The sequence below is a fragment of the Elephas maximus genome, chromosome X (assembly GCF_024166365.1).
Source record: "Elephas maximus indicus isolate mEleMax1 chromosome X, mEleMax1 primary haplotype, whole genome shotgun sequence".
Lineage (NCBI taxonomy): Eukaryota > Metazoa > Chordata > Mammalia > Proboscidea > Elephantidae > Elephas > Elephas maximus.
Window position 1 is genome coordinate 132,707,737 of NC_064846.1, and position 26,365 is coordinate 132,734,101.

At 37.9% G+C, this 26,365-nt stretch overlaps 2 protein-coding genes across 12 annotated transcripts in view; one reads left to right on the forward strand and one right to left on the reverse strand.

Annotated features, from left to right (window-relative positions):
- CASK (calcium/calmodulin dependent serine protein kinase) overlaps window positions 1–26,365 on the forward strand; it is a 454,527-nt gene that overhangs the window by 286,230 nt on the left and 141,932 nt on the right. The gene's annotated exons all lie outside the window — the stretch shown is intronic.
- On the reverse strand, window positions 15,549–22,303 carry GPR34 (G protein-coupled receptor 34). Of its 4 annotated transcripts, XM_049873014.1 has the most exons (4): window positions 22,215–22,303; window positions 21,410–21,577; window positions 21,152–21,244; window positions 15,549–16,906 (listed from the first exon to the last, which is right to left on the reverse strand). In XM_049873014.1, exon 4 carries the CDS (start codon window positions 16,826–16,828, stop codon window positions 15,701–15,703), a length of 1,128 nt encoding a protein of 375 aa, XP_049728971.1. In that variant the 5' UTR covers window positions 16,829–16,906; window positions 21,152–21,244; window positions 21,410–21,577; window positions 22,215–22,303; the 3' UTR covers window positions 15,549–15,700. The 4 variants fall into 4 exon arrangements, with proteins under 4 accessions (XP_049728971.1, XP_049728973.1, XP_049728974.1 ...); XM_049873016.1 differs by lacking the exon at window positions 21,410–21,577; XM_049873017.1 differs by lacking the exon at window positions 21,152–21,244.

The following is a 26,365-nucleotide window of genomic DNA, read 5'->3' on the forward strand; positions in this document are numbered from 1 at the left end:
CTCAACCTTGGTCAACTCCAGTGCTTAAGGATCAGGTTCATGAGGATGAACCAGCAAAGGAGACTACAAAGGAACAACCAGAGACATATGAAAATGAACAGCAGAATCATGAAAATTAAGGAAAAGGAGTATTTCAAAGAGGAAATAGTTAACAGCATTACAGGTCAAGATGAGGCCTGACAATTTTTTTTTCCTTTTTTTTTTTTTTTTTAATTTTTATTTATTGTGCTTTAAGTGAAAGTTTACAAATCAAGTCAGTCTCTCATACGAAAACTTATATACACCTTGCTGTGTACTCTTAGTTGTTCTCCCCCTAATGAGACAGCACACTCCTCCTCTCCACCCTGTATTTCCATGTCCATTCAGCCAACTTCTGTCCCCCTCTGCCTTCTCATCTCCCCTCCAGACAGGAGCCGCCCTCATGCATCTCAAGTCTCATACCTCTGCTTGAGCCAAGAAGCTCACTCCTCACCAGTATCATTTTCTATCTTGTAGTCCAGTCCAATCCCTGGAGGCCTGACAATTCCTCATTGGATTTAGTGACATGAAGAACACTGGTGATTTCAGGAGTAGTAATTTCTGGAGCCCTGGTGGTACAGTGGTTAAGAGTTACAGCTGCTAACCAAAAGGTCAGCAGTTTGAATCCACCAGCTGCTCCTTGGAAACCCTATGGGTCAGTTCTACTCTGCTCTGTAGGGTCCCTATGAGTCAGAATCAACTCAATGGCACACAACAACAACAAATTTCTGGGAAGGAGCCCTGGTGGTGCAATGGTTAAGTGCTCGCAAGCCGCTAACCAAAAGGACAGTGATTCTAACCCATCAGTCACTCCGAGGGAGAAAAGCCTGGAGATCTGCTCCCGTGGAGACCTGCTCCCGTGGAGATCTGCTCTATAACACAGGGTCTCTGTGAGTTAGAGTTGGAATCAACTGGAAGGCACACAATAACAATTTCTGTGGCGTGTTGGGAATAGTTGAGAAGTAAGGTGAAGAAGTGGAAACAACAGCGTAGACAGTTTTTTAGAGAAGTTTGAAAGAAGAGGGAGGGAAGTGGTGAATAGGGATTTTGTCCTGTTAATTGTGGGACATGTAAGCATGTCAAATGCAAAAGAACGAATAGAAAGAATCTACTCATTAGGAAGAGGGTGCAAATTAGTACCTAGCATATGTTAGTGCTTAGTAAACTGTATTTGTGGGTATATACACACATATACAAAAATCTATGTATAGAAAAAAATTTGGCTGAACCCTCTGAAAGTAAGTTGCAGCTTTGTGATACTTCACCCTCAGATAACTCAGTTCCATTATCACACCCAAGAAATCAACACTAATAATGTTACCTAATATATAGTTCATATGCAAATTTTGCCCATTGTTCCAGTTCTCTAATGATGTCTTGTGTGTGTGTGTGTGTGTTTATCCAGGAGCCAGTCAAGGGTCACACATTGCATGAAGAGCCTAGACCACATATTCAGTAGAATAGCTGAATCTGGATTTGTCTGATTGTTTCCTTATGATTAGATTCAGGTTGAACATTTTTGGCAAGAATTCTATAGAGGTGATATACATCCTCGTTACATCACATCAAGAGGCATGTCAGCTCTTTCTATTGCAAAGGTACCCTTTTCCCCTTGTAACTGATAAGTACTCTTGTCATATTTTGAAACTATGAATAGACTTTCACCCAGTGGTTTTTAGCATTCATGGATAACCCTTGCCTAAATCAGCTGTTAGTTTGGTGGTTGCGTCTTGGTAATCTTTTGATGCACAGAGATTTATTAAACTTGAAGTGGTCGTTTTGAGGCATCACAGTAAACAAGTCTTGGTTTAGTTATTTCTCAAATTGTACTATATATGGTATAAAAATATTACCATGTTGCCTCTTCTTCCCTTTCCTCCATCTAAAACCAGCCTAAAATGTGTTGTTCTAATAAACATACAAGTAAAGCATCTAAGCCAGGAAATATAAGTTCTCTGGAGTTCGATATGTCCAGAGATATCTGGTAGAGAAAACTGGAAAGGAGAAACCACAATTGAATTTTACCACAGAAAGTCTTTAAGAAGCTCACTCTTTTGGTGATGCTTTGGCCAGCAGGGGGCAATGTATTGCCAGCCTGCCTCAAACCTCTCTTGCAATTAGAGGCTGACGCATAAGCTGCTGGCATTGCCCTGTTTTCGAGCTAAAAACTGAGCACAATAGAAAGGTTTGAGTTTCTAATAACCTGGAAGACTTCCTTAGTTTAGCAGCTGAAAACCACTTTAAACATGATAAAATAAAATTAAGTGTATGGACAATGGATTTATGTCCTTAAAAAATGAAACCCTGTGGCATTCATCTGCCTTTAATAGGATATGTCCTTTGGGGAATTTTTTTTTTTTTTGCTTTGTTTTGTAGTAGTAATTATCACAAGAATCATCTTTGTAAAATGTTCACAACTACAATTACCCTTGTGGTAAAAAGAAAGTCTGACATTTTAGTATGTGAAAGTTTATTACCGTATCTTTTGAGTTGTTTTTAACTTTTTTTTTTTTTAAACTCATGGTAATTCATGGGCATAGTTTTAAAAGTCAAATAATACAAAAAGGCCTGTAATGAAAACAACACATTATGTCTGTTGTCTAATAAATGTAAGTTAAAGTATATTTCATCCTTTTTTTAGTAAAGAAAGTATAGGAGAAATCATGTTTTTCCTGTAGTATGGTCTTTTCCTCCCTGTCTGCTTAACAACTGTGCGGATCCCTTCCTTCATCTTAAGATACCCCCAGGTTATTGGTTGCCTCCCTATTTAGCTATCTCCATTTTATCAAGGGGAACATACATGCTTGTTTTTTTCTCAGACAGCATAAAGCTGTTACTAAATCTTCAATAACTCCTCCAGTCTATACCTTGCAATGGTTGAAAAATAAATCTCCCTCTCTCTGTCACACACACACATAGCGTTCAAGTAAAAGAATTCGAAGTATTGTCTTTGTTACAGAAAATGTTATATTAGTTGTCACCTTTTTAGAAAGTATGCTACACGTACTCTCCATTTATTTATATGCACCATATATCTATTGCTGGTTAAGCACTCAACTGTTAGCCAAAAGGTTGGTGGTTTGAACCCATCCATTGGCTCATGGGAGAAAGACCTGGAGAACTGCTCTTGTAAGAATTGCAGCCTAGAAAACCCTATGTGGCTGTTCTCCTCTGTCACATGGGGTCACTATGAGTCAAAAATCAACTTGATGGCACCTAACAACAACATATCTATTGCTACGTGCCAAACCAACCCAAACTTAGTGGTTTAAAACAACAACCATTTATTTACTCATAATTCTGCAGTGCGTTCTGGGCTCAGCTGGGCAATTCTTATGCCAGTCTCACCTGGGGTCATTCATGAAGCTTAGTCATCTGATCACTCAGCTAAGGCTGCGTGGTCCCAGAAGGCCTCACTCACATGCCTGGAGCCTCAGCTGGGATGGTTGGGACAGATGGGCATCTCCCTCTCTGTGTGATCTTTCATCCCAGCTTATTTACCTACAATATGACGACTCAATGGCACTGGGTCACTGGGATGATGCTCTCAGGGTTCTAAGAGGGCAAAACTGGACAAGGCCTCTCAAGGCCTTCCTCAGAAGCCATACAACATCTACCATGTTTCACTGGTTAAAGCAAGTCACAATATCACCTCATTTTCAAGGGATGGGGAAATAGACTCTACCTCTGAATCAGAGGCACTGCAAAGAATTTGGGGCCATTTTTAAATTACCACATTTCTAGACTGGGGACTGGGAACTAGATTTATATCATTTCCGCGCCCCCCGCCCCTGCAGTGTATTGGTTCATTCCTTAAGAATTACTATGTGTACCTTCCTTGGGTTATATTTCCCCAAAAAAAGGAGATTTTATGTCTCAAAAGGATGCACACTGTGTCGTGCTTTACTGTTGCAGCTGTCATTTTGTTTTAATGATTCCTTCCGTTAAAAGGTATATTAAAAGTATTGTGAATCCATGTTTCCTTTGTACTTTTTTATCCTCTGTAAGTAACCTCTCTTTTTTTAATATACATTAATCTAGCTTTTCAGTAAAACTAGAAGAAAGGTCTTGTTTCTGTGTCTTCCCAGTAGTTAGCTTGTTCCTGATAGCTGGGTAAATCCATGAACATCTCCAACACTAGAACCTAAAGGGCTGTAGAAAGATGATTCGTCTACCCTGCCCCTGTGGTAGCTTTTTCACCCATCGTGCTAGGTCGTACTCCTCGTTACTCAAGGGCTTAGTTATTTTCAGGATCATAAATGTCAAACTATCAGACCATGAGACTCACATTTACTTACTTAACTCTTCTCACTGCTTGCCACATATATTTGGAACTCTATAATCGGTCCCCACATGAGCTGACCCTGTGTTCCAGTGTTCTTCAAGTCCCACTGGCCACAAAGGGGAACTGAATATGAGCATGCATGCAAACCTCATCAGTTCTCTTTCAGCCAGCTGAGAGTTGTTTTCAATATAGAGGAAACAGTGTTTTTCTTCTGAGTACAGACTGAATTTCCACACAGATATGAAGCATTTCTGCTTCTACTACATCAGGAAACACAGAGAAGAGAGCACTAAATTGTGAGAAAGGCAATTAAAACAGAAAGTAGGAAAACAAAGAGACGATACTGAATAGGGGAAGAGAACGAAGTGCTGCTGAGTACAGGAAAGGAAAAAAGCAGAGGCGGGGTGTATTGGGGTGTACCAGAAAGTCTTAATAAGTAATAGTACACAAGACCAGAACCAACCATACCATTGCCACTGAGTCAATTCCAACTCATAGTGACCCTATAGGACAGAGTAGAACTGCCACATAGTGTTTCCAAGGAGCAGCAGGTGGATATGAACTGCCAGCCTTTTGGTTAGCAGCCGAGCTCTTAACCACTGCACCACCAGGGCTCCAGAACACAAGAAGAGGCCGAAAATGCCAAGAAAATATCTACAAAGGGCCTATAACAGATATGCCAGAAGGATTAATTGAGGGCATTGGGACATCTTGGTCCACACATTTCCTGCCGGATAAAATTTGAAACTATGACCCATTAGAGTGATTACCATTTCTGGTTCATGCTATTGAGCCAGGTTTACAGTGAAGGTGTTATATCCCCCATTTCAGAATGCAGTGTTCACACAGAATGCAATGATCACAGAACAAAGCCAAGGATCAGTTAAGAAAGCCAAGAAGCCGGAGCACCTAACGTAAAGGCCACAAAGCTCCCAGAATCTATCAACTTATTTTATATGTAGTTTAATCAATTTAACTATTGATAAATAGTAATAAATGCCTACCTTTTTTTTTTTTTTTTTTTTTACCATATGCTAGGCAAGAGACAGTAGACAAATTCACTACAAAAGGAGATTCAGAAAAATCACTTGGGGACCATTGACTACGTAACAAGCAGCCTCCTCCTTACTACTTCCAGCCCTCTCCCCCCGGTAGCGCGCGCACACACACACACCCCTGAGTAGCCCTGAGGGCATTACTATATCACAGCACGTGATCACAGGCGGCCCCTGGTTACCACTCATTATTAAGGCATTGACTCTCCTGTAAAACCCAAATCTTTTATTAGAGGGACCCAAAGGACATCTCATACTCATAGCAACCCTCTAGGACAGAGTAGAACTACCTCATAGGCTTTCCAAGGCTCTAAATCTTTACGGAAGCAGACTGCTGCGTATCTTTCGCCCATGGAGCAGCTGGTGGGCTCAAACCGCTGAACCTTGCAGTTAGCAGCTGATTGTTTAACCGCAGCAGCATGGGGCTCCTATAGGGTGGGTCGGGATCAACTTGGCGGCAGTGGGCCTAATTTTTTTTGGTTTGGAAAGGGTATCTAATTTAAACTTTATTAAATGACTGAAATGCTTCTTTACCAACCCAGTCTGCTGGGCACCCGTACTATATTGAAACAGTTCTATTAACAAGTAACTCATTGGCTTTCTCTTCCGTTTGAGATCTGTACTTATTAGAAAACTCTCTTTTATGATTTGGTGAAACATGCTGCTTGCAGCTCCCATCCTTCACTGGTCCTCTTTCTGCTTGCCTCTAAGGACACACACACATGCTTTTTGCTGTGATGTCTTAACTTTTAAGTCTACTTTAAGAAAGCTAAATAAGCCCATTCTTTCATCTGTCCTTCTGACATTATGTCAGCTGTCCTGACTCTCTTCTCCTTGCTCAACTTTCAGAGTATAGTTCTGACTTACATAAAACAGAATGGATCTGTTACCGCTCCTATCCCGGACATCGTTGTTATTAATGAGAGCTAAGGTTAAATTGCCTGTTTTGAGTTACTTCCCTCACCTCATTTGACCCAGATCCTTCCACCGTATATCGCTGTAGTTCTGGTGTTACCCTCACCTTTCACCTCAGCTTCTAGACATTCCATTTTTTGTATTTACCCTGTCTTTCCCTTGGCATGTATTTGGATAACACATATAGAATGCTTCTGACTTGCCAGGTACTGTTCGAAGCCCTGTGCTTTTATTAACTCATTTAATCCTCATAATAGCTCTATGAGTTATGTACTGTTATTCTCCCTGTTTTCTCAGTAGAGAAAATAGAGGTTGTCCAAGGTTACACAGTAGGTGATGGAGCTAGAAAATGAACTCAGTCTGACTAAGCATCCACCCTTCTAACTCCTCTGTTATGCACCTCTCAGTTCATTATTTAATACTGTTTAATGTCTTTAAGGAGGAGCCCTGGTGGCTCAGCTGCTAACCGAAAGATCATCGGTTTGAATCCACCAGCCCCTCCATGGGAGAAAGATGTGGTAGTCTGCTCCTGTAAAGATTTATAGCCTTGGAAACCTTATGGGGCAGTTCTGCTATGTCCTATGAGTTGGAATCGACTCTATGGCAGTGGGTTTGGGTTTTTGGTTTGAATGTCGTTAGGCTAAGAGGACCTGTTGGATCCAGCCCCACCATAACCCTTGCCATGGCCTTACCAACAGGGCCATAATCCGTTGGCTAAGACGCCTCCCCTGAATTATGCTGGGATGGGCGATACCAACATTTTCCTAGCACTCTTTTTTTCAGATTTTCCCATACTTGGTGAATTATCGGTTCTTTCTTTATATATGTTAATACATTTAATCAGGTCATCTCCTGGCCTAGGAGACTTTCCATGTCATTAAAAATTTATATATCCGTACTCAGGTGTTTGAATTCTATAGTTTGAATTTCTATTTCATAAACATTTCTACTTCCGTATTCTCAGAGAACACCTCATTTAGGCAAATATATGCTATTTATAATGGAAATGCTGTCTAATTATAAGATAATTTAATCTACAAATTCTTTAGCTTGGCCGTTGAGGAAAGAATATCAAAGGACCACAGTTCATTTATTGATTAGAAAATATTTTTTACTTTTCTCGTGGTGTCTGGCAAAAGAAACCGTAAGCAAAGTGAAAGACAAGCCACATACTGGTACTTTGCAACACATATAAACAGTGAAGAATTAGTATCAAGAATATATGAAAAATTACTTCAACAACTGGAAAGTAAGGAAGGAAAAAAAGATAAATCATTAGGAAACGGGGCGTGTATATATGAACAGACCATTCACCCAATAAGAAACCTGAATGGGCAAAAAACACGTGAGAAGATGCTCCATTTCAGAGTAGTAGTAATCAGGGACGTGTGAGTTAAAACCACATTGTGATACCATTTCACACCTACCAGACTGGAAAAATTAGTAAATCCGATATAACCAGCTTGGTGAGGATATGGACAAAAAGGAACTCATATCTTCCTGGTAAAATCACGTTAGAGATTAATTGTCAAAGCCGAGACAAATCTAAGGCGTGCATACTTTTACACCCAAACATTTCTACTTCTATTTCAGCCATAGAGAAACTCCTGCATATGTGTACAGGGTGTACAAGGCTTTCACTTAAGCATGGCTTCTCATAGTGAAAAAGTGGAAACCACCTAAGTGCCCACTGTTAAGGGAAACGGAGAAATGAGCTGTTGTTTATTCATACAGTAAAATACTCCACATCAGTGAAAATGAATGAACGAGACCTACATGCATCAACATAGATAAACATAATTTGAGTGAAAAATAAATGTTTTCACTAATGTAGTACTAAGATCTAGTATTACATCTAATATATGAAGATGTAATACTAAGACATAATCACGATGTAATACTAAGACACTATTGGCTTAAAATCTAAAAACAAAAAGTAGTGCATATTGTTTATGCATACGTATGTTGTAAAAGTGCAAAAATAGACAATGGAATGCTGTACACTAACTTCAGGGAAGAGGCTGCCTTGGGGAGGCGAAGGATGTGAGGTGGGCTTTAGTATATATAATGTTTTGGATTGTATGTGTACAAAGGAACTCTTAAGAAAATAAGGCAAAAACGTTAATATGTGTTCAATTTGGGTGAGGGGTGCTTAGAAGCTTCTTACATTGTGTTTTTCTTTTTTTATATGTTTGAAATGTTTTAAGACCTAAAAAAAATTATATGTGGAATTACCAAGCAGAGTGTAATTAAAACAGTTAATTGTTGCTCCTGAAATAATTTGCATGGCTTATTAAAGCAAAAAGAGATTCTATGCATCACTGACACCTACATATATCCAAACTATAATTAGAGACTTTCCCCAAAGCTTATCCTATGATGGTCTTTATGTATTTCCTGGGCCAGAAGCCAAATTAATAAAGGTAAGATGCTCTAATTTAATTCTTTTTTTTCCCCCCTTCTTATTCAACCTGTATGGGTTTGTACTGGATTATCATCCTTGTATCAGATGGAGCTTTCACCAAATATACACATATATGATAGCTAGAAAAGCAGGCTTTAAGATTTTGATTTTTTTGGACATCACACAATTTTGATGACTGCTAAGCATAATTTTTTTGTCCCAAATACATATTAATGGCATTTTTCTTTTTTAAACAACAGATGTCTTAGTAATTACCATTGTGCTTGGAAAGAATGAAATGAAAATGAAAAGTATTGTCGTAGCAGAGACAAAGGGACCCCTGGTGGTGCCACAGTTAAGCACTTGGCTGCTAACCAAATGGTGGGCAGTTCGAATCCACCCAGCAGCTCTGCAGGAGAAAGACCTGGTGACCTGCTCCCTTAAAGATTGTAGACAAGAAAACCCTATGGGCACTTCTACTCTGTCACATGGGGTCACTATGAATTGGAATCAACTGAATTGCACCTAACAACAACAACAGCAGAGACAACTTGCATCCCTCATATATTGACACAACACAGTGCAGTGAAGATTAAATGATGGAACGCGTTTAAAACTCCTAACAGTAGCTTCCCGTTCCCTTGCATGTGAACTTGAAGGAAGTGTTGTGTATAAATAAGAGGCAAAATAGAAGTTTAGAACAAGCCGAACACCTCCTTTCCACTTCTGTGTCGATTGTTACCACCACCCGACCAATTTTCTTTATCATCTGAAAAGCAGACTTAACTGAGGCACTATAGGTGACCACTTATAGGAGTGTTTTCTCAGCTGGGTAATAAAACCAAAAACCAAACCTGTTGCCGTCGAGTCAATTCCGACTCATAGCGACCCTGTATGTAGCTATGAAAAAAAGATACTCCATCACCCAACATGAAAATGTGCCATATGTTCTATTTCATCTGAGTTGACGTAATTCAGAGTATATTCTAAGATTTGAATGCTTTCTTCTGGTCAAAAATACAAGTTTCTTTATATATAGTTTATTGTGTCTGCTAGTGCCTGGCATAAAAGGCTCTCCGGTAAATGTCATATCTGTTGTGAATACTTTTCCTGCTTTGTATTTTTTCATATGGTTTTTGGCAAAGAAGAATCTAAATTTTAAGTCAAATATATGAGTTTTTTCTTATAGTTATTATTTTATTAATTGAAAATTCTTACCCATCCTCAGATGAGTCAGTTGCTTATATACTTTTGACTCTTAACGATTTTATATTTTACTTTCAGCTCTTTAATCCATTTCTAATTTTTTGTGCATGATAGAAGGTGAACATATAAATTGACTTTTAAGAAAATTGACATAACAGTATTCATTAGTCCATCCCTCTCTCCTCCTGTGGTTTTCGTGATGCTTCTTTTATTTGTGGAGATTCTAACTAAGGGAAAAGAGTGTATCAGAGTCACTTGGGAAGCGTTTTGAAGTTATGCTTCACCTTTGCAAGATACGGAGCCCTGGTGGCTCAGTGGTTAAGAGCTCAGGCTGCTAACCAAAAGGTCGGCAGTTCAAATCCAACAGCCGCTCCTTGGAAACCGTATGGGGCAGTTCTACTCTGTCCTATAGGGTCGCTATGAGTCAGAATCAGCTTGATGGCTATGAGTTGGAATCAACAGCAATCGGTTTGGTTTTATTTATTTATTGCAAGATTCTAGTATATCTTGACTAACAGAATCTTAGGTCTTCCTCTGATTTGTTCCTATACCCTCACCCTTCTGAGAACCATTAATTTGTCATATACCTTTCTCATATTATCATCTGGGGTCTGCTTAGAGATATGTGTTCTGTTCCACTGCTAAGTTTATCCTTGGGTCTGCGCCACACTGTTTTCTTTATTGTAGGAAAAGAGTATATTTTACTACCTGGTAAAGTAAGTTTCCATTCATATTTCAAAAACCTAAAAAATAACCAGCCTGTTAACATATTTCTGCAAAATCCAGGTTGCCTGTTGAGAGAACTCTATTTCATTCCATTTTTCTCTAATGGATAACTTTCAGAAAGGCTTTGGTTCAAAGAGTTGTTAATTGTATTCTACTTTGATATCAACAGGACCAAAGAATCCATTTTAAAAAGTTGAAAATAAAACCTTCTGTACTAGAACAGCATTTTCTTTTTCTACTGACCTGATCTTAGAAATTCAACCACCATTAAGCTGGGCTCTGCACAAAATACTTTTCCAAAACTAGCAACAATACTCAGTAGTTCGGTCTCCTTCTGGCAGCCAGGCAGTTAATTTTGCCCTTGTTTGGTTTTGCATATGAGAGATGTTATTTAGAGACTTGTTCTGAAGGTCTTTTGCAAGGCGAAGATATGCATGTATTTCTGAATTTCCTTTCTCTGTAGACTTCTAGAACTGAGCCTTGGGTGGGGGGAGGTAGTATATGCTACTTGCATATACTAATACTCAGTAACAAATAAAAGATTATATATAATAAATAGCCTTAAATTTGGTAAGTCAGTAGTATATTTTTCTAAAAATTTAGAAACATTCTCAGGATTCAGGTTACTCAAAGGTGTGTTATTAGTGAAACATCTATTGTAAACAGAATTCATTATAGAGTTATAGACAGATCTGCGTTTTAAAATCAAAATGTATTTCATTGCAAATAATACTATAAACCAAAAAAAAAAAAACAAAAAACACCAAACCCAGTGCCGTCAAGTCGATTCTGACTCATAGCGACCCTATAGAATAGAGTAGAACTGCCCATTAGAGTTTCCAAGGAGCACCTGGCGAATTTGAACTGCCGACCTTTTGGTTAGCAGCCGTAGCACTCAACCACTATGCCACCAGGGTTTCCAAAATAATACTATAAACAAGAATTAATTCAGTGTATTAAAAAATTTTTTTTAAATGCCATTGTACAGGACTTTATAAGGATCGTCTCATTTAATACAAATAATGACTCGACGGCAGTAGGTGTTTTTTTTTAATGAGACAAAAGGCTTCTGGAACTATGAGTGTATTTTTCTTTTAACGCTCCTTAAAACTAATAATAATAATAATATTTGATAATGTAATTTAAACTATGTTTACCGTAGAGACATGAAGAAATATAAAATATTTACCAATAATGTGAAAAAAATTTAAATTTTGGAACAAAAGGGAAAGTCAATATATTCATATTTTTAAATCATACAAACAGAAATGGTGAATTTCAATTAGTTGGTATTAACATCATCAGGGCAAGGTAATTAATGCCATTTTATTACTTTTTTATGAGCCTCTAATTTTTCTGTGTATTTCCATTTTTATTCTCAACTATTACTTGTTTTCTAAATGTGATTCTGCTCTGACTTTTTTTAATTAATTTTTATTGTGCTTTAAGTGAAAGTTTACAAATCAGGTCAGTCTCTCATACAAAAATTTACATACACCTTGCCATACACTCCTCATTGCTCTCCCTTCAATGAGACAGCACAGTTCTTCACTCTCTCTCCTCATGTCCATTCAGGTAGCTTCTGGCCCCCTCTGGCCTCTCATCCCCTCCCCAGACAAGAGATGCGAACATATCTCATGTGTCCACTTGATCCAAGAAGCTCGTTCTTCACCAGGATCATTTTCCATCAATCCCTGTCTGAAGAGTTAGCTTTGGGAATAGTTCCTGTCTTGGGCTAACAGAAGGTCTGGGGACCATGGCCTCCGGGGTCCCTCCAGTCCCGGTCTGATCATTAAGTCTGGTCTTTTTACGAGAATTTGGGGTCTACATCCCACTGCTCTCCTGCTGCCTGAGGGGTTCTCTGTTGTGTTCCCTGTCAGGGCAGTCATCGGTTGTGGCCGGGCGCCGTCTAGCTCTTCTGGTGTCAGGCTGATGGAGTCTCTGGTTTATGTGGCCCTTTCTGTCTCTTGGGCTCATAATTACCTTGTGTCTTTGGTGGTCTTCATTCTTCCTTGCTCCAGGTGGGTTGAGACCAATTGACGCATCTTAGATGGCCGCTTACTAGCGTTTAAGACCCCAGACGCCACTCTGCAAAGTGGGATGCAGAATATTTTCTTAATAGATTTTATTATGCCAATTGACTTAGATGTCCCCTGAAACTATGGTCCTCAAACCCCCGCCCCTGCTACGCTGGTCTTTGAAGCGTTCAGTTTATTCAGGAAACTTCTTTGCTTTTGGTTTAGCCCATTTGTCTTGACCTCTCCTGTATTGTGTGTTGTGCTTTGACTTATTCTTTATTCAACCAATTATGTGTACTTTTTGAAATATGGCTAACTGAGCATTAACTGCATACAAGCCAAACCACATTACAATAAAGTCTACTGTAACCAAAAAAAAATTTTTTATTGTGCTTTAAGTGAAAGTTTACAGGTCAACTCAGTTTCTCTTATAAAAACTTATACACACATTGTTATGTGACCCTAGTTACTCTCTCTGTAATGTGACAGCACACTCCTCCTCTCCACCTTGTCCATTCATCCAGCTCCTGTCCCCCTCTTACTTATCATCTTGTCCCTGGACAGGAGCTGCCCACTTAGTCTCATGGGTCTACTTGAGCTAAGAAGCACACTCCTCACCAGTATCATTTTATGTCTAATCCAGTCTAATCTTTGTCTGAAGAGTTGGCTTTGGTAATGGCTTTAGTTTTGGGCTAACTGAGAGTCCGGGGGCCATGCCCTCTGGGGTCCCTCCAGTCTCAGTCAGACCATTAAGTCTGATCTTTTTACTTGAATTTGAGTTCCGCACCCCACTTTTCTCCTGCTCCGTCAGGGTCTCTCTGTTGTGTTCCCTGTCAGGTCAGTTATCGGTTGTGGCCAGGCACCATCCAGTTCTTCTGGTCTCAGGCTGATGGAGTCTCTGGTTTATGTGACCCTTTCTGTCTCTTGGGCTAATATTTTCCTTGTGTCTTTGATGTTCTTCGTTCTCCTTTGCTCCAGGTTGGTGGCTTGGGACCAATTGATGCATCTTAGATGGCCACTCTCTGGCTTTTAAGACCCGAAACGCCACTCACCAAAGTGGGATGCAGAACATTTTCCTAATAAACTTTGGTATGCCAACTGACCTAGATGTCCCTCAAAGCCATCGTCCCCAGACCCACGCCCCTGCTGCTCTAACAAAAATCTTAACGCTTGTTAACGGTGTTTTTCTAGATAGTGGCCTACCTTAAGTTTTAAGAAGTATTCTGACTGTAAAAAATCCTCATACTCTGGGATAGAAACTTATGAATGGATCCTTGGCATTTGTCATAACAGGCTTTTACACGTTCACTCAACAGCATTTGAGTTCTGTGTGTAGCCAAAGAACTGGGCACATGCTGGCCACACTTTTGAGAATGGTTCCCCTAGCGATACCCCCCAGATTGCACTTTTATTGATGCTCTATTTTTTTTTTTTATACTGCTAGATCCAGATAGATCGACTAGAAAAAAAACTAAGTACATGAAATTTTTTTAAGGCACCCTGTCTCTCCTTTCTGCCTGTCTCATTCATCCAATCAGTCATCCAATTATTCAGCAAATGTATGTTGATCTCTCCTGTGCCAGGCAATGTGCTAAGCCCCATGGAGGCAGTGATGAACAAGACAGAGATCTTTTTCTCATAGACCTCACTGTACAAATCTTTTTGAACATACATGAAAATTTCAGAATTTCTTTCTTTTGATTCTAATTTACAGGTTTTCTTTGTAAATAGAAAGAAAACATAACGGATGATGTTATGAAATATTTCAAACACCCAGAAATATAACAAAAATAATAACAGCAAACACCCATGTACCTACCACCTAGGTTTAACAGACATTAGCATTTTGCCATGTTTGCTTCAAATCTCTCTAGAGGTAACGTGGGTTAACTTGAAGTTGGCATGTATGTTGTGTGTGTTGCCATGCGTGTTTTGCATTTTTATTGCATATGTATAGACGCATAAAGAATATGGTATTGTTTTATATGTTTTTTGTATTTTACATAAATGATTTCATATGGTACACACCCTTTTACAGTTTGTTGTTATTGTTACTCAGCATTGTTTTTGAGATTTGCCCATGTTGATGCATGTGGATATAGTTCATTTAATTGAAGTGCTGTATACTACTCACTCTGTGAATAAACCACAGTTTACTTCTCCATTTCTTTGCTCCAATGGGTAGTTAGTTAGTTTTCAATTGTTTAGTGTTATGAACAGCAGTCGTTTGCTGAGCATCATTACATATTCTTTCTTGTATACATATTTCAGTAATTCTATAAGACCTATACCTGGTAGTGAACTTGCTGAACCATAGGGTATGCACATCTTCACTTTTACTAGGTATTTTACCAATGTGGTCCAAGACAGCTAAGTCATAATAAATCTGTTTTAAATAAGGGGTGATTTTAAGTCCTGCTGCTAGACTATTGAATTCTTAGCTCACATGTTGTTTGATTTTACTGTACAGTATTTAAATTCTTTCCGTTTTTATCTAAATAGCAATAGATAGTGGGTGATGTTGTTTTTATTAGGATTTTATTCATTAAAATTTTATCTGATATAAAAGTTTAGGCATAAATGAATACATTGACAAATTCTACAAGCTTTTTAAATGACAGATGAACATATATTTCTGACATTTTAAGTTGATTCCCAAATCATTCAGCTTACTTTAAACATACTTTAAATTAGTACTAGTACCAGGTGCTTGATTTTAATAACTGCTTTAGTGACTTGAGAAACTATGACATTGTGCTTAATTATTTTGTTGTTAAAGCCATTGAATTTCACCTAACTTCGTGATCTATGTTAAGCGTGTTAGGCTAACAATTTAGTTTTAAAAGATTTTTCGTGCGTATTTAAAATCTAGTGATAAATGTAAGCTTTTCTTTCCCTTGAAATATTTTACAGTTAAGCAAATGAAATACGGCAAATAAGAAAAGAGCTTTGAGAAGATTGGAGTTTTGTAAATTGCTAGAGCTTTGTTTTACAATTTTTAGTTCTTCAAGGAAATAAGAGTCTATGTTTTGTCATTCTTTTTAATATGTTTACCTCATGTGCTTTAAGTAGACTAAACTTTAACTGCAGCAGATACTTCATGCAGGGAGTATCCTGGTTTATATTCTGAAGTGCTTTCACTCCTGCTTGCTTCCCCTTGAAATCTTCTCGAAAGAAGTTGGCACATTATTTTGCGAATGTTGCTGGACATTAGGAAATACATGACTGGGTCTAAACAGCTATTGAAAGATGAGAGAACCAGCATGATCTCATTGGTTTTATGAACGATTTCCTTCCAGGAGCAAGATGACTTATTTAGCTGTGAAGAAATGTAGATGAATCGAAAGGTATGATAGGGAACAAAACATATAGTAAAAATGATAAGTACAATAAAGGAATTCCGGGCTGTAGTAGCATATTTACCAGAATTAGGAAATTTCGACCTCCTTTTAGAAATCCTTAATAGATTCTTACCTATTTTAATATATGAAAGAATTATTAGTAGGAAAATTAGCCAGAACATTACCACGAGAATGAAGTTAAAAATTGCTTCTCCTTTCGCATTATGCTTATCTCTGTAATGGAAACACATTGTGGAATTATGCCCTTCTTTCTTCAATGTTAAAATAATCATAGTTAGAAATGCAGCTAGAGCAATTGTCCATACTGTACAGCAAACATAAATACTTTGTTTGGTTGTTATTACCTTCCGTTGTTGTATAGACCGATTAATTTTTATGTAGCGATCCAAACTGATGAATCCAAGCAAAATAATGCTAATGTACATGTTCATATAAAATAGTGTTCCCACAACCTTGCAAAAAATCACACCCAGTGTCCACTTGTTTTGGTTAATGTGATACATTATTCGGAAAGGGAGGCAGAAGATGAGCAGGAGGTCTGCAATGGCGACATTAAGTAGGTAAATTTGAATAGAATTTCTTTTGCGGTGGATACCCAGAAATACATAGAGGGCAATTATGTTCCCAACCAGTCCCACAATGAAGATAACAGAGTAGAATGTTGTTAACACATTAGACAGTAAGTTTTCATCCATGGAGCAGGCAGTAGTAACATTTGATATTTTTGAGAAGTTCTGTGGTGATTGGTCACTGTGATTAGTGATAAAGTATGTTCCATGGGAGGAGAAAGGCCAGCCGCTGACTGAAGTTGTCATCATTGTGACAGTGTGACTTCTCATTGTCTTCTGTGGAGATCAAAAAGTGAAGATGCTAGATGACATGTTCCTTGTGGGTAGCTTTTATGTCTTCAGATTTTTCTACAATATAATGACAGTCATTTTCTATTTTAATAGCAGTTACTTTAACTCAAAGCATAAATAACAAATGATTTATTGTCAGGCATTGTGAGAAACTTTACTTTTATCCTTCTTTGGACTGTTTGGAAATCTACACTCTGTATGTAGCAGCATTATTGTATCACCAAACAAGCAGCAAACGCAGCAGGATCTTATGGAATGTCCTGTTCTAACCTTTCCTGTGGTTGTAGTATACATTCAAGGCTGGTTTCACTTGTTGTATTAAAATAAATAATTGAATTATAAGGTCATCATTTCTTAGGGAGATTATTGGGGGAATAGTAGGGTCGCTGTGAGTCGGAATCGACTCCACGGCAGTGGGTTTTTGGAGAGATGAAAGTGAAGAAAAATCACAGCTGATATTTTTCAAAGATAAGTGTCAGTTTTCCTAAAGGTGGCTATAGCCTTATGAGTGAGTGGGCCCACCGATGGCCCTGCCTAGCCTCAGAACTGCTTCCTGTCTTGACTCTTTCCCTCACATGTGACATTTGTTCATTTTGACACATGTTGCCACACAGGGTGTAACAGACAAACTATGGGAATCTCTCATTCTATGGTGGAAATGGGGATGGGAGTCCTAACTTTCTTCCATTGTACACCTAAGACCAAGCTGGGGGTATGCAATTAACATAACAGACCGAGAGAGCACAACACCTGTCTAGAACCTTGTAAGTGTGTGAATTCCACTTGTTTGTAGCAGCAGAGAATCTTAGCAATGCTGCTTGTTATTGGTCCTTTCCTAGGCATTGACTGACTTGGAGATCTCAGCCTGAGGGCCCATCATAAAGAGCTAGAAGACATGAGGTGAGGATCACTGGAAGTCTCATCACATTCCTTTCTTAGAATGGTTGCCCTATTTCTCAACAGCAGCTCTTAGCAGGTATAACACATAGAGGTTTCAGAATAAGGTTTTCAAAATCAGACCTAACTAACTCTGTAACCTCGGACTTAATCTTTTCTAAGCTTCAGCTTTCTCACTGGTAAAAATGAAAAATGCATATGAAGAACTTAACCCTGGCACATAGCAAGTGCTCAATAAAAGTTAGCTTTAAAAAACACCTTTTGATTAATCTCATTTTATTGATCCTGGCTAAGCACTGCTTAGAAAACAAAGGTGAATAAGACCAGAGACCTTGCTCTTAGGAAATATTTTTGTAGGAGCGTGCATTCAAACCCTGAATGTTAAAATGTAAAGTGGATTTGAATCGTAACAATTAACTTCCTGATTTGACATTATAACCAGAGGAAAATTTGGAAGAACTTAGCCTTTCTTAAAACTCTATCTATAATTTGATCAAGATGAAACCATTTGGGTAGAGGGTAAAATTCAGGTTTAAATTTTTGTAGAGGGGAGAATTAATGCCAACAAAGAGGAATTGGGTAGTAAAGAGGAAGTCATGTAATCTCTGGTAAGAAGAGTCTGTCACCTAGAGTTCAGGACAGTGGCGGGGGAGGGGGGAGTAAGGACAGAGGACTGAGTCTAGTCTGGTGTCTCAAGATGGATTCCACAAAGTTTATAGAAACTTATAGGCATGTTTCTCAGGCATGATCTAAGATTCTTAAAAGGAAAGGTAATCTAGGAAGAGTGACAGGCTGTCAAAAATGAAACTGATAATACAGTCTGAACTACCAGGAAGAGGAAAGGGGGATCTGTGTTGTGTGGCTACATAGGGAGCTCTCAAAAGGCTCAAAAACCAAACCAAACCCATTGCCATAGAGTCGGTCCTGAGTAAAGGGAGTTGAGACATAAGAAATGAAGTGATTTTGAGAGCTCAGGTAGCTCAAATAGCTCCAAAAACTCATTTGTAGGTAGTTATTTTTTTTTCTTCTCCCTCACTAGATTTTAAACTCCACTAAGGTAAGAACTGGGTCTGATTTATTTGTCTGTGTATACCAGGTGCTTAGCACAATAAGTATTGTTGAATGAAAGATGGAATTTAGGAGAAATATATGTAAAGTTCTGCATGTGAGTATTAAAATCAATTGGACAAGTACAGGAAAAGCTTTAGTTGTATTAACAGAAACACAATTGCAATTGACTACTCTTGCTCTTATCAGTAGTGTGAGATGGTTGCAACAAAAACTAACCCCAACTTTGGCTGAATTCGTAGACATGTAGTGTCTTAAATAGAGGTTGTTACTATTAGTTTGGTTCTATACCAGGCTGGTAGGGTTTCTTCTGGAATACAGTGTTTCATCCTGAGCAGTATACCCAGAAAAGCCTGCAGACCAGACAGGGAGAAGAGTTCAAATCATGTCATAGGAGCAAATTGAAGGAATCAGACACCATACCCTAGAGATGTGAATGCTTCACAAGGCCGTGGAGGAAAGGGTTTCAGCTTGTTATATGTGTGTTCAGAAAGCAGAACAAGGACAAGTGAGTAGAAATTGCAGAGGCAGATGTTGCCTCCTTTTAAGGAAATGCTTTTTTAGAATGGAACAGTCTATTTTGGGAGGCAATAAGGGTCCTACCACTGGAGATTTTCTGCACTACCACCAAATGGGTACTCTGTAGAAGGGATTCTCAGTGGTTTGCAATCCTGGCTGCATATTAGAATCCCCTCAAGGGCTTTTTAAAGATACTAATGCCTGCCTGGCTCCATCCCCAGATATTCTGATGTGATTGGTCTGGAATGGGCTCCAAGCAATGGTTTTCTTTGAAAGCTCCTCTGGGATTCTAATGTGCTGTCAGAATTGAACCCTTGAGCTAAATGACCAAACCATTAACTTATATTTATTTAGCACTTGCTGTGTACCAGACACTGTGTTAAGCCTATTTATATTATTTCATTTACATAATCCTTACTGTAAACTTGTGAGGTAGGTATCGCAAAAGAGGTAATGAAAGATCAAGTTATGACCATTTACCCAGGGCCACATAGTTCTTAAATCAGTGCTCGGGTTAGGACTCAGATCTGTCTGACTTAAAGAGCCCATGATGCTTTTCATCAAACCTCACTTTTTCTTATCACATATGATCAGCACTTTCCTTATGAATGTTGATTTGCAGCAGTGGTATTTTGACACGATTCATTTAACATTATCCATGCTAGCGATTTTAAGAAAAGATTATGCCATCTATTTACTTCTTTGAAAAACATATTAATCTTTTTATTTGGCATATCCATTATAGAAAAGTAAATAAATTCAGAGTTTTCAGAATCACAAAACATTCATCAGAATGTTCAGCATATCTCCCAGAGCATATCTTTCCAAACTTTACTTCTAAACCTGAGAGCCGTAATTAAGATGTCACTAGAAAGCTGTTAGCACAAAGTACGTATCCTGAAATCATTTGCCTCAGCTCTAATCTGCAAGTAAAATAAATAAATAATAGTTGTGGAAGATATTAACAGTAAACTTCCTGGTTTTGCTTTGTTCTCAAAGTTTAAAGAATGCATTTGTTTAAAATGGTAATAGTAGTCATCATTTAGAACCATGAATTAGATGGCTAGTATCCAATTATTTACTGACAAATCAACAGATTAGAGTCTGTTCTAAATGCAGTGGCTGATTTTTGCCTTCATTAAGGTTGGTTGGAGGAGTCCTGGTGGCACAGTGATTAAAGCACTTGGCTGCTAAACAAAAGATCGACTGTTTGAACCCAACAACTGCTCTGCGGGAGAAAGACATGGCAGTCTGCTTTCGTAAAGATTTACAGCCTTGGAAACCCTATGGGGGCAGCTCTACTCTGTCCTATAGGGTCACTGTAGGGTTGCTGTGAGTTGGAATCGACTCAAGGGCAGTGGGTTTGGCTTTGGTTTTTTAAGGTTGGTTGGCACAGTAACAATATGTCAATCATTTACTGTTCTTAAGGCCATTTATTGATGTTTTAAAAACTCCGTGTTTGATAATGTCAGGAATCACCAGTGAAGACAAGAAATAAACCACTGTGTTTACATAGTGGACTAATTTCCCAGTGGACATTACTTGTGACACTTGCAGTGGTTTTCTAATAGTAGGTGGTTTTAAGTGTTTTTTCCACCATTGTTACTTGGCTAATTATGAAGTTAGCAACCCTTCGTTAGTGCCTTGTATCCACCCCACCCCACGCCACCAAATTTTTTTAAACTGGCTCATATAAGAACTACTGCACTGGAGGGCAGGACCTGACAGATTCCACTGTGGCCCAGATGAGCAGAAGCTTTTTAAATGCCGTTTTGGTATGTTTGTAAAAACACCACATTGCTATGTTAAAATACATACCTATTTGATAATAATAGCAACCTTTCACCGTTTTCAGTTTAACTTGATAGTCACTGAATCATTCAGGCCATGCTTCTAAAATTGCATTAATTGCTGCATACAGAATGAAAATTGAAAGCATATTACTTTAGGAATAATATTAATAGTATATTAGGTTTTGTTATAAACTTATTTGCGTCTAAAAGCCCATTTAAAAAATTTTTTTAGTTCACTAAAGTGCATTTTGCTTTTTTTTCCTCGAATGAAAAGAAAACAAACCTGTTGCCGTCGAATCGATTCTGACTCATGGCAACCCTATAGGACAGAGTAGAACTGCCCAATAGTGGTTCCAAGGAGCCGCTGGCGGATTTGAAGTGCTGACCTTTGGTTAGCAGTATTAGCTCCCCGTAGCTTTTAACCACTTGGCCACCAGGGCTCCTGTACTTACTGTAAAATATAACAGTGTAATAAAGAAAATACTGTAATTGAAAATAGGGAGGCAGCCCAGCTTAATAAGGTTAACCGGTTGCAGATAATTTAGCATACATTGGAAATAAAATTTGTTCCATATGAAAATAACTTTTAATCAATTCAAGTAGATCTACAAATCTTTATTGTAATATACAAAGGATAGTATAAGCAGCGTGACTTGACAATATAAGCTTGAATAACCTTGAATGTCCTAAAGTTCTTAAAGTAACTAAAGTGACATAGCTTCAGGCTCATTTTAGTCAAAGCAGTAGTATCACTCCAGGTTCATTATAATTTTAGAATTAGATGAGGTTTGTGATGGTATTCTCTCCTTCTTATCACTATGATAAACTCTGCCAAGTAAAATAAAATATCATTTTTGGGGGGTATATATATGTATATATATAAAATGAACAGATTCTGGAGTTTTCGTTTGGGTCCTAGTCCGATATTTAACCACTATCTGTCTTACTGAAAGCAAAATACTACTGGTATTAGAGCAGCCTTATCACCATGAATCACCATGAATCAGGTTTCACTTTTAATGTTCAAATAATCAGATTATAGCTAAAATAAAGGATCATTTATTTAGTTGAGATCAAGGAATACTCACAGTTCAGGCTCTCCTGAAGTAAAAGGAGCTGAACCTCAAACTTCCCTAGACACAGAGACTTGTCTTGGTTGTGTTATCTGGACTCCTCCATCCGGTCGTTGTGCAATTGGTTGGGGTTTTCTTCTTTTTTATATTCGCGTGTTGGTGGTCGATTTTTTTTTTCTTTTCTTTCTTTTTTCGATATGACAACCCTCAGACTCCTTTTGAAAATACTAAGAGACCTCACCACCATACAAAAGCATTATGTTTAAGCTCAGTCATTATTTAAGCTTAGGAAATTATACCTTTTTTATGGATAACTACCTTCTAACTTGACAGTTGTAGAAAATTTTCTTCACCCCCCCAAAGTAAAGAATTTTCATAAATTCTAAGAAGAAATATGTATTTTCCATTTTTCCTAAGAATTTATGCTATATGCTATATGAACTTTCTTAAAAGCATAAGCGTTGAATTTGTTTCTTTCTGGAATTGTTTTAGAAATTAAATTATGCACATGAAGTGACATTCTTATGTAAAATTATACTAACATCAGGATGAAAATATTTTGTCTTTATTTTTTGTTTTATTTGGTCTGTACATTTTAGTGTATTTCCACGTATTCCTTAAGACCTTGGATTTATTTTCTAAAACAATGTTATAATTTTTGGATTAGATGAGATTTGTGATGGTATTCTCCCCTTTTGATCACTATGATAAACTCTGCCAAGTAAATTAAAATCTCTTATGTTTTAAAGAAAATAATGAAGGGACTCTGCAGTTTTTGTTTTGGTCCTAGTCCAATATTTAACCACTATCTGTCCATCTATGTAACTGCTGGCCCTGCAGTTTAATGTCATTTCCCTTTTTTTGTTGTCATCTGAAATGAAAAAGTTTGTTTTAATCCTCTCCATAATTGTTTCGCTACAGCCTTGTTTACTTTAGGCTAAATATTTGACTCATTGGGCTTTATGTAATATTCTAATTATTATTTGGGTACACTATTCTCAACGTTGTATTCTTCAGAGCTTTTAGTTTGCTATAAATATAACACATGAGTTAGAATTTTTTAAGTTACTAGAATAAAAATATTACTTCCCCCTAGAGCTTCTGAGAAGGAAGGTGGTTACTGTATTGGTCTAGCACAATTACTGTATTGGTCTGGCAGGATTTTTTTTTTTAATGACTAAATAAGTATAAAACTATTAGCCTTTTATTTTATAAAATCTAGTATGAATATCTTTTTTCTATATTATGCTAGTTATTTTTCACACCTGAGCCATCCCTTTTCAAAATGCTAATCTTGCTTTACTCTTCAGTTCCCCAGTGGCTCTATTGTGGCCATGTTTTTTCTATTTTCTCCTCAGTGTGAGTCAGCAGGGCTACCACTAGATTTGAGTATAATCAGCCCATATAATTTTTTTCTAGTTCTTCCTTTATACCACCTTTTTCCTGTTCATTCTGAACTGTCTCTCTGTTCTTAACTCATTCCTCTGTACCCTCTTCCCCTCACCATTCCTCTTTTTCCTTTGTTGGTGTCTTAAGCTTTTTATTTATATACAGGTAGAGGTAAAAAAGAAGAAATAATGTTTATCAATATCACTGCCCTCTCTTGATCTAAATCCCCACCCTGCTTCAATCCTGCTCTCCACGTGCTCTAGACCAGAACTGCAGCAGGGGACAAAAACAGTCATGTTGATTGGTCTTGCTTCAAATTCATGACCACAAACCTCAAATGGGCCCCTGTGCTGCTAGCAGTCCTGTTGTATTTCCTTAGTCCAGTGGTTCTCAAAGCATGGCTCCTAGACCAGCGGTATCAACCTCACATTCTTGATCCCTTACTGAACGTGAGCCAGAAATTCTGGACGTGGGGCCCAGCAATCTGTGTGGTGCTGATGCTAAAGTTTCAGAATTACTGCCTCAGGCAATTCTCCTACTCTTTGAAAAGACTTTTTCATACCTTCTCTCTTCTCAAACTGCCAGCAACCCCCTCTCCTTCCTCACTCCCAGCTGATGGTCACTTTTTATTTCACTGAGAAAAATGGAAGCATTAAGAAGAGAACTTCCTCATTTTTCTACCTCCACTGCCTGCAACTACAGGTCCCCTGTGCCTTGTCTTCTCTGTTGCCACTAGGCCCACCTACTCCACTTGTGCATGAAATCCCACCCCCTCTCTCTCCTGGAGTATCAAGTTTTTTCTCTCTATGGGATCATTCCTGTTAGCACACAAAATAAAAACAAAAACTCCCTGAATAGCTCTAGGTACTGCTGTGGAGTCAGCCATAGGATATATTGTTACGTGAAATTTTTGAATATTTGTATGTATTTTCTTATTTCCCCCCCAAAAATGGAAGGACACACCAAAAACTAATAAAAATAGTTACTGATGGGAAGTGAGAGAAAACAAAAGCTAGACTTCTCTTAATGGTGTTTGTTTTATAGTTTTGACTTTAAAGAATCATGTAAATGATACAATTTAAAAAGCAAATTAAAACAAATGAGCCTCACTCTATAACAAATTGAAAGCGTAACCACAAGGAGAATGATCTTAAGTGACTTTAAAATCATATTTTTTATATAATTTTAGAGTTTGCAAGAATAGTACAAAGAATTCCAAATACCCTTTATTCAGATCCCCCAAATGTTAATACCTTCCTATGTTTGCTTTATCTTTCTCAATTTCTCACTGTCTTTATTCATCTACCTATCCGTTTGTTTTCTAAAAATAAGGAATTCTGTTATATAACCACAGTACAATTATCAAAATCAAGGAATTAATATTGAAAGAATACTATTATTTAATCTCCTGGCCTTGTTCAGATTTCATCAACTGTCCTAACAGTATAAAGCAAAAATAAAAACAAGATCATGTATTTATTTGTTACATCTCTTAGTCTCCTTTAATCTGAAAACACTTCCGGAGTCTTTTCTTTGTGTTTCATGATGTGGACAGTTTTGAAGAATACAGACCAGTTACATTGTAGAATGTCCATTTGGTTTATCTGATGTTTCCTTATGATTATCAAACCAACCAGTTGCCGTTAAGTTGATTCTGACTCATGGCGACCCATGTGTGTCAGAGTAGAATTGTGCTCCATAGGGTTTCAATGGCTGATTTTTCAAAAGTAGATTGCCAGGCCTTCCTTCCAAGGTGCCTCTGGGTGGACCCAAGCTGCCAACCTTTCAGTAAGCAGCTGAGGGTGTTAACTGATTGCACCACCTGGGGACTCCTTCTTTATGATTAAACGAACAAAAAAAAAAAGCCCATTGCCTGTCGAGTCAGTTCTGACTAACAGCAACCCTGTAGGACTGAGTAGAACTGCCCCATCAGGTTTCCAACGAGCAGCTGGTGGGTTCAAACTGCCAGCCTTTTGGTTAGCAGCCTTGGCTTTTAACCACTGTGCCACCAGGGCTCCCCTCTTTATGATTAGACCTGGTTATATACTTTTGACAGGAATACCACACAAGTGTTGCTGAATTCTTCTCTGTGCCTCATATTGGGAAGCACATGCTATCGATTAGCCTATTACCAGCAATGTAACTTTGACAGTAGTCTCTGCCAGGTTTCTCTCCTGTAAAATTATAATTTTACCCTTTGTCGTTAATAAGTGTTCTGTGGGAGCTACTTTAAGATTATATAAATATCTTCTTACTCTTCCAGCTTTCACCCACTACTTAACATCATTTGATGATCCTTACTTGAATCATATGTAAGATTATAACTGCCAAAAGATGATTTTCTAGTTCCATCATTTCTTCTACATTTGTTAGTTGGTTTGCTGCTTAAGGAAAAGCTTTTTCTTCTCCCTCATTTATTTATTTATATCAGCATAGACTCACGGATTCTTACTTTATCCAGCAGTAAAACAGTATCTTGACTGGGCTTACCTAAGTGAGATAATAGTCTAAGAAGGAAAACACACACACACACACACACACACACACACACACACACAAAGAAACCTTAAACAGCATACAGTGGTCTTGTTACTGGTAGTGATATTGTTAGTTTGAAACTTATACATACACACAGTAGAATAAAGCAAATGAGTAATTATGTCAATGTCCTTAGGTACCAAGATTACAAAATCAAAGAAGTAAAGACCTTATAATCAAATGGGAAAAAGCATCAGTATGAATTCCTGATTTATTTTTCTCCTTCTAAAAAATACATA

Coding starts and splice junctions, on each gene's coding strand:
- GPR34 (XM_049873018.1), bottom strand. CDS start 16,828: ATGAGAAGTCACACTGTCACAATGATGACAACTTCAGTCAGCGGCTGG.